This window comes from Eubalaena glacialis, chromosome X (genome assembly GCF_028564815.1).
Source record: "Eubalaena glacialis isolate mEubGla1 chromosome X, mEubGla1.1.hap2.+ XY, whole genome shotgun sequence".
Taxonomy (NCBI): Eukaryota; Metazoa; Chordata; class Mammalia; order Artiodactyla; family Balaenidae; genus Eubalaena; species Eubalaena glacialis.
In genome coordinates this window covers 138,212,936-138,226,926 of record NC_083736.1, presented here as the reverse complement: position 1 = coordinate 138,226,926, position 13,991 = coordinate 138,212,936, and the positions used below count along the sequence as shown (strand labels likewise).

General features: G+C 40.1%; 1 protein-coding gene across 1 annotated transcript; it reads right to left on the bottom strand.

Moving 5' to 3' along the window:
• Positions 1-6,103: 6,103 nt before the first annotated feature.
• Positions 6,104-6,686, bottom strand: LOC133082462 (histone H2A-Bbd type 2/3-like). Its single transcript, XM_061179060.1, has one exon. It carries the CDS (start codon positions 6,566-6,568, stop codon positions 6,239-6,241), a length of 330 nt encoding a protein of 109 aa, XP_061035043.1. The 5' UTR covers positions 6,569-6,686; the 3' UTR covers positions 6,104-6,238.
• Positions 6,687-13,991: the final 7,305 nt, after the last annotated feature.

Sequence of the window (13,991 nt, the reverse complement as noted above, 5' to 3'; positions counted from 1 at the left end):
CATTAAGGTAATTGTGTTGAGGATCTACTTTGCTCTGCTGGTGAAGACTCCATTTTTCTGTTCTCCAGGAAAGTATTTAATCTTGAACCAATTTCTTTCTCTGAAATAATTTTTCTATAACCTGGGCTCTGGGGATAGTTTCAGTATCAACAGGAAGAAGCCTAACTCTGAAACATTCACAAAAGCCAAACAATATTCAGACCTCTGCAGAAAAGAGGTATTTGGTATCTCTCTCAGAAGACTTCATAGGCCATTTATTCTTGACTTCCTCTTCTTGCTTTAGCAGTTCCCTGACAGCATACAATTTCCTTCTGCATATAAACACAAGACTCTCATGTCCGCAGAACAGCAAGAAATGCTTGGGAAAGTGGTTTTTTTTTCAAGTGCATCTCTTGGGTTTATAATGAGGAAAATCTCATCTTCTATCTTCTCACATCAATTTTCTTATTCTCCCTTACATTTCACTCCAAAATCAGCTTCATTCTCTGTGCTCTAAGAATACTTGGGCTCAGTGCAGCTCCCTTCCTCTTCACTGGTGCTGATCAGATGATATCAGGATGTATCAACTCACAGATGTTTTCTATACTCATTCCACAACAGTAATGAGTAATACCAAAATAACTAAATGTAATAACTAGTAACAGTAATAACTAAATGTGTGGTGGGTAGGGATGGAGACTGTCCTAGTATCAAAAGAAAAGACAGCATCAGAAATTATCAACTCACCTGAAAATTCTGGGACTGCTTCCAGCACAACTGCCAAATAGAGACAACTCAGCACTGATCGAAAATGCAAGCCTGTGCATCTCAGAAATTGTCCTAGAATAGCCATTTGGTGCCGTGTTTCCTCACTTGCCCGCATCTAGCTCACGATGGCACTGGGATTCAGAATCACTAGCCTCAAACTTCTAAAAGACCCTCATTGTCTATAAACAGAGTCCACTCTTTGTCTCTTGTGTGTGTGTGTGTGTGTGTGTGTGTGTGTGTGTGAGAGAGAGAGAGAGAGAGAGAGAGAGAGAGAGAGAGAGAGAGAGAGATCCATACCCAGAGAGAAAAAAGGAAAGATAAGAAGAAAAAGCAAAAAGAAAGACTATTTCTCACAGTTACGCAAAATGCATCATTTTAACTGATCATCTGAAGGGCCAACAAGAGCCTAAGTAGGTATTATGCATTGAACTAGTTTATGGTTTTGGCTTTCACTAGAAAAATGAGGTCAGTTAAGAATATTGTAGGGACTTCCCTGGTGGCGCACTGGTTAAGAATCTGCCCGCCAATGCAGGGGCCATGGGTTCGAGCCCTGGTCCGGGAAGATCCCACGTGCCACGGAGCAACTAAGCCCGTGCGCGACAACTACTGAGCCTGCACTCTACAGCCCACAAGCCACAACTACTGAGCCCGCGTGCTACAACTACTGAAGCCCATGTGCCTAGAGCCTGTGCTCCGCAACAAGAGAGGCCACCACAACGAAGAGTAGCCCCCGCTCGCAGCAACTAGAGAAAGCCCGCACACAGCAACAAAGACCCAATGCAGCCAAAAATAAATAAATTTATATTAAAAATGAATTAATATTGTAGTGACAAAAAAAGGGAAATAATGTACTTCTCTGCCTGCCTTAACCCCATCCACTTAATGTACTATGAGGTAGGTTTGATATGTAATGCAAAATTCTTGTCTATAGCCTAATGTTGTAGTACTGCAGCCGATGAGGTCAAACCATTATCTGTAGAGGGAACATATACACAAAGAATATCCAAGAACTCACCTCCAGTTCAAGGGTCCCATACAAATATTACTTGAGTTTGGATTGCTGTGTGTGAAAATCTTTTTTTATAAAATAAAAACTAGGAAGTTGTTTGTATATGTATAGATTATTAGTTCCTCGTTATAAAATGTCTAAAATGATGATAAAGAAGAGTATTAACTAAAAAATGTTAAGTATAAATTAGGGGCTGAGGAAAATCCCTGAGTAAAAATAGTCTGTAACATTAAGTAAACATGATCAGAGAAGATAGAGATGGGAAAATATAAGATGTGACCATCTACCCTACTCAGTGAGTATTCAGCAGAAAGACTGATAGTCCAAGCCTCTATATATGACAGTACCAATCTGATGGTCTGAAAACCTTGAGAAAGTTGCTTAAAAAGGAAGCAAATTCTTGGCCTTTTACAAAGAACCCTCATCTCTATCTTTGGCTCTGGAATCCTAGGTAGGCCTGGAGAAACACTGTTAATTTTTTTAAACATTAAAGAGTTTAATTAAGATTTTTAAATTCCATAAATCATTGTACATATAAAAGAAATATATCTGGAGCAAGAAGTGGAATGGGGAATTAGATGCTGAGTTCTCATTCCCAATACATGAGCATGTGGAAACCTATTATGCAAAGGCCACCAAGGAAAGAGGAGCAAAGAGTATTTTGAAACTGAATTCCAACTAAGACATGGTTCCAACATCTTTAAAATATTGATAGGACTTACTTTCAGCTCTGGCAACATAGCAGACTAATATGATGATCATACTGTGTATAAAAGCAACACTTGACTATATGCTGGCTATAAGAAATGCTCTTTAACAATACAGATGAAGCTTGAGGACATTATGCTAAGTGAAATAAGACAGTCAGAAAGACAAATATGGCATGATTACACTTATACGAGATATCTAAAGTAGTCAAATTTGTAGAATCAAAGAGTGCAATGGTAGTTGCCAAGTACTAAGGGGAGGGGGATATGGAGAGTTACTAATCAATGGGCATTGTTTCAGATAAGCAAGATGAATTAGTTCAAGATCTGCTGTATAACATTGTATCTATAGTCAATGATAATATATTGTACAGTAAAAATGTATTGAGGATAGAGCTCATTTTAAGGGTTATCACAATAAAATGAAAATTTAAAAAGAGACACTTTCTAGATATGAGGACAAAGAAAGACTGAAAGTAAAAGTATAAATATGTACCGTACAAACTGAAGGCCTAAGAAAGCCGGGATGGTTATTTAGATATTAGAAAAATTACAATTGTGTTGGAGATTTTAATATCTCTCTACTGGCAAATTGAAAATATGCTCAACATCTTTAGTCGTTAGGTAATTGCAAATTAAAGCCACAATGAGATATCACTATACATCCACCAGAATGGCTGAAACTAACCAGCTGACAACATCAAATTTTGGCAAGGATAAATGAATGACCGGAACCCTCATACATAGTGAGAGCATAAAATGGTACAAACACTTTGGAAAATAGTTTATCAGTTTTTCATAAAGCTAGATATACACCTAACCTATTACCCAAACACTTCCACTTTTAGGAATTACCCAAGGAAAATGAAAAGATAAGTGTACACAGTAACTTGAACACAAATGCTTATAGCAGCTTCTTTCATAGTAATAAAGAACTGAAAACAGGCCAGATGTCCATCAACTGTTGAACGTATAAATCAAGTGTAGTTTACCAATATAGCTAAATGATAAAAATATAGCTAAATGATAAAAATATATGAAAAATTTTTTCATATATATGAAAAAATATAGTGTAGTATACCAATATAGCTAGGTGATTAAAAGGAATGAATCATTGATGCACACATCCAACATAAGTGGATCTCAAAAGAGGCTTCACTGAAAGTATTCACATGTATGATTCCATTATTTGAAGTTCTAAAACAGGCAAAAGCAATATGTGGTGGAAAAAATAAGAACAGTGGTTGCCCCTAGGGGATGAGGATGCGGCTAATTGGGAAGAGACCTGAGGAGCCTTTTCATATGATCCAGCAGTCCAACTCCTGGGTATTTACCCTAGAGAAATGAAAATTTAAGTTCATACAAAAACTTATCCATGAATATTCATATCGGCTTTATTAAAAATTTGCAAAACCTGGAAACAACCAAAATGTCCTACAATAGGCCAATGCGTAAACAAACTGTGGTACATCCACACAATGGAATACTACTCAACAATAGAACATAACTATTGATACACATAACAATCTAGATGAACCTCGAAAGCAGTATGTTTAGTGATAGGAGCCAGCCTCAAAAGCTGACACACTTTATGAATCCACTTGCAAGACATATGGGAAAGGCAGTTTTTTAGAGATGGAGAACAGAGCAGTGGTTGTCAAGGGTTAGGTCTGAAGAAAGAGTTTGACAACTGTTGAGAGTTTAGTTAAACTACTCCATAATATTGCAGCCTCTGCATTCTTTTTGTGTGGCTAAGGGGCCTGCAGGGGCCTTGGGTGGACAGACACCTAACCTCAAGGGCATGCCCTGGATGACAGCCAGCAAAGTCACAAGAAAGTGTAACTGATATGAGTTCCCCAAAGCCCCTGGTGATAAAACAGTCTCTTCCGCCTCCCAGCTCCTTCCCCTTGTGGGTCCCTTAGATAGGACTCCCACAGAGCTTACCAAAACCCTGCTCTTTTTTTGGTTTTGAATTGCCAATCTGGCCTTATCCAGGGAACCTCAGAAACACGTCACCTATGGACCCTAATAAAGGCATAAGCCGCAGGTCCTGCTGCTTGCCCTCTGCCTGTACCCTGCCTTGACCTCCTGTGTGGCCCTCCAGGCGTGCTGTGTACCTCATCCAGGACCTGTGAGTACAGTAATAAACTTCTCTATTTCACTTTCCCTTGTGGTCTTTGTTGAATCTTGGCTCACCATCCAACTCCCCACCCAGGACTCTACTTAACAAACGTTATTTTAGCAAAAATCAAGCACTTAAACAGGGCCAGCAGTACCAGACCAGGGACTTTCCTGGGTTGCTGGAGCTGTTCCATGGCCTGAATGTGGTGGTGGATACACACATATATACATGTGCTAAATTCATAGAACTGGGCTCCAAAAGAGGGTGATTTTCTTGCATAATATATTAAAAAAAAAGAAATAACAGAGTGCCATGGACTGCATGCAGTACTATCCCCACTACTTGGTAAATTCTTATTTTAGCACAACTATATTTTTATATATTTTAAAAATATATTTTATGTTATATATTATATATCATGTATATATATCATATATATGTAATTTCTCTCTAACTCTTCTAATCACTATTCTGAAATGGTGGGCAGGTATTACACTCTCATTATTAAAAATGAAGAAATTAAATTTCATTAAAAGGCTAGTACCCTATCAGGGAAGCAGTAGGCATAAAGTTTCTTACTAATCAAAACTACGTAAGGCATAAAGAAATAGAATTAATTTAAAAACGTGGGTCTCAGACGTGGTTACTAGTCTAGCTTTCTATGCTAAACCGCCATTTCCACGGTGACATGCAAATTGAGTGATCGGAGGCGGAGCCTGGTCCAGCGAAAGTCACATATGCAAATTGAGAGGTTGGGAGAAAAGCCTTTCCAGTGGCAAGATTCATATGCAGGAATCTTGAGGGGAGGGGCCGTGCCTGGTGCAATCTTCGTATGCAAACCAGGGGTGCTGGGATGGGGCCTGGCCGAGCGCCCGCCCGCTGTTGCTAGGTGACAGCTTGTTTACGCAGGTTGCCAAGCAGGGCATCTCTTGGCATCTCTAGGGGAACACAACCAAAAACTCTTGACCCGGCGTGACCCTAATTCCGACTTTGCCTATGTGTTGACTGTGTCCCGCCCACCCCAATCCCCATCACGCCTCAATCTTCCCGGCAAAGCCCCTGCCCCATGGGAGTCCATGCCAAGCGCTCTGTCCACCCACCCCTGCATCCCGCACCCAGGGCGGTCGGTCGCCTTGGCACCTTCACCCTATCACGACGCCGCCCTCACGGTGTCGAGCGCCGCCGCAAGGAACCCCGTCCCTCTGGGGACTTTGGCCTGGCTCCGACTTGCTCAGAGCCAGCGGGGGAGCCTTCCGTTGTCCGGCCTCACCCCAGGCCCCAGTCCGCCCCCACCCCCGCCGCAGCCAGCCTCTCCCACCCAGGGCCACCCCATGCACTGTCACCGTGAGAGACCGCTCCTCTCTGTCTGTCACCCCCGACTCCACCCCACCCCCCAACTCCGGCCAGACCCCCGCCCTCCATCCCTCCGACGAGGGGTGTCCCACCACCAGCACCTCCCACGCCAAGTGAGTGACGCACGCGCAGGGCGTCTCTTGAAACACTTTATTGACTCGCAATGACTGTGCCCAAGGGGGCGGGCAGGCCGGGGCTGCCCGGGCTGTGCGGTCGGTCGGTGAGCGGGCCTGGCGCCTGACGGCCGCGCCCTCCCCCGCCCCCCCCCCGGGGGCCGGGGACCCAGGTGTCGTTGGGCAGCTAGTGCTGGGCCGGGGCCACCTGGGAGATGGTGCTGGTGCTGAAGAAGCCGCTGAGCAGCGCGTTGTTGCGGGCCGCCACGTCCACCAGCTCCGGAGTGAGGCGCCTCCTGCCGCTGTTCTGGGCCTCATGGCCCGCCGGCTCCAGGACCCTGGCCGTCAGGTACTGGATGATGGCCACTAGGGAGACGGGTGCGGACGAGCTCAGGCGCTGGGCGTAGTGGCCCTCCCGCAGGAGGCGCTCCATGTGGCTCACGGAGCAGGACCGCTCGGCTCGGGCGGTGCGGGAGCGGCGACCGGGTGACCCTCCACGGCCCCTCTTCCCCGGCATGCTGGCCGTTGGGCAGCTTTCTGCGGCGGCCTCGCTCTGCGGTGCGCTGGGATGAGGTGCGGCGGGATGAGGGGCGGTCGGTTGTGCCTGCTGGTCCCAACATCTCCAGACAACCGGTGTTCTCAGGCCCCTACTCCGTATCCTAGCGACCACAGGCCGGGCCCTCATTGGTGGGGGGGGAGCACGCCCCGTAACACGTAGACCCTGTGAGGTCACTGCTTTCCCATAACCCCTCCCCCACCCCACCTCACCCCGCCCCCACCCCCACCGCCGGGGTCCTGGGCCTGCAACGAAATGGCGCTGGCAGGACCCTGCTCGCCGTGCTCGCTGGACCCCGTCTTTGGTGGAACTCTCACTGTCCACCGCACGGGAACTTTGTACAGAGAAGGCAGCTAATGGCGGACCATCCAGGGGCACCAAGTATACACTGGCGGTGCTGGGCCACCATCACGACTATATATCTACTTCCAAGACGTTGGCACCAGCCCAAAGAGAAACCCCTGTACCCGCCAGGCAGTCACTCCCCACTGCCCCTCCTGCAGTGTCCCCCACCCCACCCCACCCCACCCCCCATAGTCCCCAGGCAACCACTCATCTGCTTCCTGTGCACAGACGTTTGCCTACTCTGGAGACTTCCTAGAGATGGAAGCAGACAATAAATAGGTGGCCTTTTGTGTCTGGCTGCTTTCACTTATGTTTGCATTAGGCTTCATCCACGCGGTAGCACCAATCAGCACTTCATGCCTTTTCCTGGCTGAATAATATTCCAATGCGTGGCTAGACCACACATGTTGTGTATCCGCTCAGCAGCTGATGTACATTTGGGTGACTTCCACCTTGTGCCTGTTGGGCATAGTGCTGTGGTGAACATTCCTGTGCAGGGTTCTGCTTGAACGCCTGTTTTCAACTCATTTGGGTTTACAACCCATGGGATAGATCTATGGGTTTATTTCTGGACTCGTAGTTCTACTCCACTGATCTATGTGTCTATCCTTATGCTAGTGCCACATAGTTTTGATAACTGTAGCTTTGGACTAAGTTTTGAAATAGGGAAGTGTGAGTCCTCCAACTTTTTTCTTCTTTTCCAAGATTATTTTGGCTATTCAAGGTCACTTGAAATTCCGTATGCATTTAGGATTGGCTTTTACCTTTCTGTAAAACAGAGCATTGCGATTTCCATAGGGATTGCATTAAATCTCTAGACAACTTTGGGTGGGATTGCCGTCTTAAAAATATTAAGTCTTCCAGTCCACAAAATCTGCTATCTTTCCTTTTTTTTTTTTTTTTTAAGGTCATCATTAACTTCTTTCAGCAGTGCTTTGTAGTTTTCGGTGCACAAGGCTTGCACCTCCTTGGCTAAATTTATCCCTGTGTATTTTATTCCTTTTGATGTTGTCTGAAATAGAACTGTTGTCAATTTCATTTTGGATTTTTTTTTTCATTGCTAGGATATGCAACAAAACAGTGCTAGGATATGCAACAATGAGATATCACATCACACTTGTCAGAATGGCTAACATCAAAAAGTCTACAAGTAACAAAATTATTGCTACTATGGAAAACAGTATGAAGTTCCTCAAAAAACTACAAATAGAACCATCATATAATCCAACAATTCCACTCCAGGGTATATATCCATAAAATATGCAAACACTAATTCAAAAAGATACATGCACCCCAATGTTTGTAGCAGCACTATTAACAATACCCAAGGTATGGAAGCAACCCAAACGCCCATCAATAGACAAATGGATTAAGAAGATATTAGGCATAAAAAAGAATGAAATTCTGCCATTTGCAGTTACATGGATGGACCTAGAGAATATTATGCTTAATGAAATGAGTCAAACAGAGAAAAAGACAAATACTGCATGATGTCACTTGTATGTGGAACCTAGAAAATAATACAAATGAGTGCATATGCAAAACCAGAACAGACTCATAGACATAGAAAACAGACCAGTGGTTACCAAAGGGGAGATGGAAGTGGGAGGGGCAAATTAAGGGTATGGGGTTAAGAGATACACACTACTATGTATAAAATAGATAAGCAACAAGGGTATATTGTATAGCACAGGTTATTATAGCTATTTCTTGTAGTAACTTTTAATGGAGTATAATCAGTAAAAATACTGAATCAGTATGCTGTACACCTGAAACTAATACAATATTGTAAATCAACTATACTTCAATAAAAAAGGAAACAAAAAGTATCTTGAGACAAATAAAAATAGGAACACAACCTACCAAAACTTATGGGCTACAACAGAAGCAGTTCTGAGATTGAAATTTATAGTAATAAATACATTAAGAAAAAAGAAAGTTCTCAAGTAAACAACTTAACTTGACACTTCAAGGAATTAAAAACAGAAGAACAAACTAGGCCCAAGGTTAGAAGAAAGGGAATAACAAAGATCTGAGCAGAAATAATGAAGTAGAGGCCAGAAAAACAGTAGAAAAGATCAATGAAACTCAGAGCTGTTTTTTTGAAAAGATAAACAAAATTGACAAACCTTTAGCTATACTTACCAAAAAAGAAAAAGAAAAGAAAGAGGACTCAAATAAATAAAATTAGAAGTGAAAAAGGAGGCATCACAACTTATACTTCAGAAGTAGAAAGCATAATAAGAGGCCACTAAGAACAATTATACTAGAACAAATTGGATAAATGAGAATAAATGTATAAATTCCTAGCAACATACAACCTACAAATGTATAAATTCCTAGCAACATACAACCTACCAATACTATATCATAAAGAAATAGAAAATCTAAACAGACAGGACTTCCCTGGTGGTCCAGTGGTTAAGAATCCACCTGCCAATGCAGGGGACATGGGTTCAATCCCTCATCCTGGAAGATCCCACATTCTGTGGAGCAACTAAGCCCACGTGCCACAACTATTGAGCCTGCATGCTGCAACTCCTGAAGCCCATGCTCTGCAACAAGAGATGTCACCGCAATGAGAAGCTTGTGCACTACAAAGAAGAGTAGCCCCTGCTTGCCACAACTATAGAAAAGCCCGAGCGCAGCTACGAAGACCCAGCACAGCCATAAATAAATAAATAAATAAATAAACACCATACTGTGATAAGTGCTATGAGAGGGGAAGTTAAATGTGCTATAGGAACACATGGGAGGAGTAACTTACACAGACTTGTGGGGTTGGGGAAATATTAAAAATAAAATAAAGTACACATTATCTTTTTAAAAAATCTAAACAGACAAATAATGAGTAAGAAGATTGAATCAGTAATCAAAAGCCTCCCAGTAGAGAAAAGCCCAGAACCAAATGGTTTCACTGATAAATTCAACCAAACACTAAGAAAAATTAATGATAATCTTTCTTAAACTCTTCCAAAAATTTGAAGAGGCAGAACACTCCCAGACTCATTTTACAAAGCCAGCATTACCCTGATATCAAAGCCAGATAAGAACACTAGAAGAAAAAAAACTCCAGGCCAACTTCCCTAATGAATATAAATGCAAAAATTCTCAGCAAAATACTAGCAAACTGAATTTAACAACACATTAAATGATCATATATCATGGTCAAGCGGGGTTTATTCCCAAGGTGCAAGGATGGTCCAACATATGCAAATAAATATATGTGATACACCACGTTAAGAGAATGAAGGATAAAAATCATATTATCAAGTCAAAAGAAAACATTTGACTAAATTTGACAATTTTTTAAAATAAAAACTCAACAAATTAGTTATTGAAGGAACATACTTCAACAAAATAGAGGCCATTTATGATGAGACCTCAGCTAATATCATACTTAATGGTAAAAGTTTGAAAGCTTTTCCTCTAAGATCAGGAACAAGACAAGGATGCCCCCTCACCACTCTTATTCACCATAGTTCTGAAAGTCCTATCAAAGCAATTGGGCAAGAAAAAGAAATAAAATGCATCCAATAAGAAAGTATGATGTAAAACTGTCTCCTTTTGCAAGTGATATGGTCTTATATATCAAAAATCCTAACGATTCCACCAAAAAACTATTAGAGTTAATAAACAAATTCAGTAAAGTTGCAGGGTACAAAGTCAACACAAAGAAATCAGTTGCATTTCTATACAAACCAGTGAAATATCTGAAAAAGTAATAAACAAAACAATTCCATTTATAATAGCATCAAAAATAATTAAATACTTAGGAATAAATTTAACCTAGGAAGTGAAAGATCTGTACATTGAAAACTACGAGACTGAAGAAAGAAATTGAAGACATAAATAAATGGACAGGTATTCTGCGTTCATGGATTGGAAAAATTAATGTTGTTAAAATGTTCATACTACCCAAAGCCATCAATAGATTCAACGCAATCCCTGTCAAAATTCCAATGGAATTTTTCACAGAAATAGAAAAAACAATTATAAAGTTCTTATGAAACCACAAAAGACCCTAAATAGTCAAAGTAATTCTGAGCACTAACAAAGCTGGAGGCATCAGACGTCCTGATTTCAAACTATACTACAAAACTATAGAAATTAAAACAGTATGGTACTGGAATAAAAATAGACACAGACCAATGAAACAAAATCAAGAGCCCAGAAATAAACCCACACACATATGGTCAGCTAATATTTGCCAAGGGAGCCAAGAATTCTCAATGAAGAAAAGGTACTCTCCTCAACAAATGGTTTTGGGGAAACTGGATATCCACATGCAAAACAATAAAATTGGGCTCTTGTCTTACACCACATACAAAAATTAACTCACAATGGATTGAAGACTTAAATACAAGACCTAAAACTATAAAACTCCTAGAAGAAAACGTAGGGAAAAATATCCTTGATATTGGTCTTGGCAATTATTTTTTGGCTATGACACCAAAATTACAAGCAACAAAGGCAAAAATAAACAAGTGACACTACATCAAACTAAAAATCTTCTCCACAGGCAAAGGAGAAATCAATAAAGTAAAATGGCAACTTATGGAATGGGAGAAAATACTCAGAAACTATCTATCTGATATGGGGTTAATATACAAAACACATAAGTAAAGTATATGTTATATACAAAACATATAACTCATACAACTCTGTAGCAAAAAAAATCCAATTTAAACATGGGCAAAGGACCTGAATATACAGCTTTTGTGAAGTGTCCTTGAATTATAAAAGAAATGACAATCTATACTCTATGTACAGAGGTACTCTTAGCCCTGTAAGAGTATATTACATTTAAGGATAAAGTCTCCTTATTAAGTGAAAAACAAAAGATTCTTGTATCAATCATAAAGGAAAATTTAACTTTTATCAGTTTAAAATATAAAGCTTCTGGGCATGTAGTTGTGTGATTTTTTTTCACTCTGACAGATTAACATATCAAAACCAGAATAGGTCATTTTTATCTTTTCCATATGTAGATAAACTTGGTATTTTCATCCTTAACATCATCTCTTCTTCTCATTTACAAAAATAAAAAAGATAAAGTAGTACTTAGAGGAAATTTATAGAATCTAATGCTTATATCAGAAAAGAAGAAAGATATAAAATCAATAACCTAAGCTACCACCTTAGGAAACTAGAGAAAAAAGAGAGAATTAATTTTAATTAGAGCAAAATTCAATTAAATTAAAGAGTAAAACAATAGAGAAATCAATAAAACCAAAACATGATTACTTGAATAAATGAATAAAATTGAAAAATCCCATGCCAATCAAGAAAAAAAGATGGAAGAGAGGAGACACAACTTACCAACAAGAGGACTGAAACAGGGTATATCACTATTCACCCCACAGACATTAAAACAATAATAAGTGGAATACTATAAACAATCTATGCCTATATATTTGATAACTGGCATTTGATAACTTATATGATATGGACCAAGTCCTTAAACTAAAAACTTAAAACAAGGAAAAATACATAACCCAAATACACCAACATCTACTGAAGAAATTGAATTTGTAGTTAAGAACATTTCAAAAATGAAAACTCTAAGTCAGGTGGTTTCAGTCATGAATTCTACCAAACGTATAAGTAAAACATACCAATTTCACACAATCTCTTTCCTAAAACAGAAGGGAGAACACTATCCTACTCATTTTATGAAGCCAGCATTATCCTAATACCAAAACCAGACAATGTTTAAAAAAAAAACTACAGACCAATATCTCTTATGAACAGATACAAACATTCCTACTAAAATATTAGCCAATCACATCTAGCAATATATAGAAAGGATAGTGATTACAGTCAAGTAGGTTTCATCCCAGGAATTCAAAGCTGGTTCAACATTCAAAAGTCAATCAATATAATTCACCATATTGTCTGACTAAATAAGAAAAAACAGATGATCATAGAAATAGATGCAGAAAAAACGTTCAACAAAATTCAATATCCAGGGACTTCCCTGGTGGCACAGCGGTAAAGAATCCACCTGCCAATTCAGGGGACACAGGCTCGAGCCCTGGTCCAGGAAGATCCCACATGCCGTGGAGCAACTAAGCCCACGCGGCACAACTACTGAAACCCGTGCACCTAGAGCCCGTGCCCCACAACAAGAGAAGCCACCACAATGAAGCCTGCACATCACAACGAAGAGTAGCCCCTGCTCGCTGCAACTAGAGAAAGCCCACGCACAGCAATGAAGACCAAACACAGCCAAAAGTAAATAAATAAAAATAAATAAATATATTTAAAAATTCAATATCCATCCATGATAAAAATTATCAACAATTTAGAAATAGAAGGGAACTCCCTTAACCTAATAAGTGCTACCCATGTAAACCTACAGTAGATTATTTTCCCCTAATATCAGGAACAAGTCAAGGGTGTTATGTTTTCAGAACTATTCAGTACTGCACTAGAAGTCCTAGCTAGTGCAATAAGACAAGACAAGAGAAAAAGGAAGGAAGGAAGGAAGGGAGGGAGGGAGGGAGGGAGGGAGGAAGGAAAGAGAGAGAGAGAGAGAAAGGGCATACATATTAGGGAAAAACCCTCTTTATGTAGAAAATCCCAAATAATCTACAATAAAACTCTTATAACTAATAAGTAAGTTCAGCAAGGTCATATAATACAAGGTCAACATACAAAAAACAATTACATTTTTATGTACTAATAATAAATTATTAGAATTTCAAATAAGAAAACAGTATTATTTATGATAGCACCAAAAAATGAAGTACTGAGGTAAAAATCTAAGAAAATATGTGCAGGGTATGTATGTGGCAAGCTATAAGACACTGATATAAAAAGTCAAAGAAGAGATTGAAGAGGAGGGAACACTCCCAAAGTCATTCTATGAAGCCACCCTCATCCTGATACCAAAACAAGACAAAGACACTACAAAAAAAAGAAAATTACAGGCCACTATCTTTGATGAATACAGACACAAAAATCCTCAACAAAATATTAGCAAATTGAATCCAACAATACATAAAAAATATCATACACCATGATCAAGTTGGAT

What these genes read in the sequence shown, in the direction of transcription:
- LOC133082462 (XM_061179060.1), bottom strand. Translation starts at nt 6,568, where the DNA reads ATGCCGGGGAAGAGGGGCCGTGGAGGGTCACCCGGTCGCCGCTCCCGC.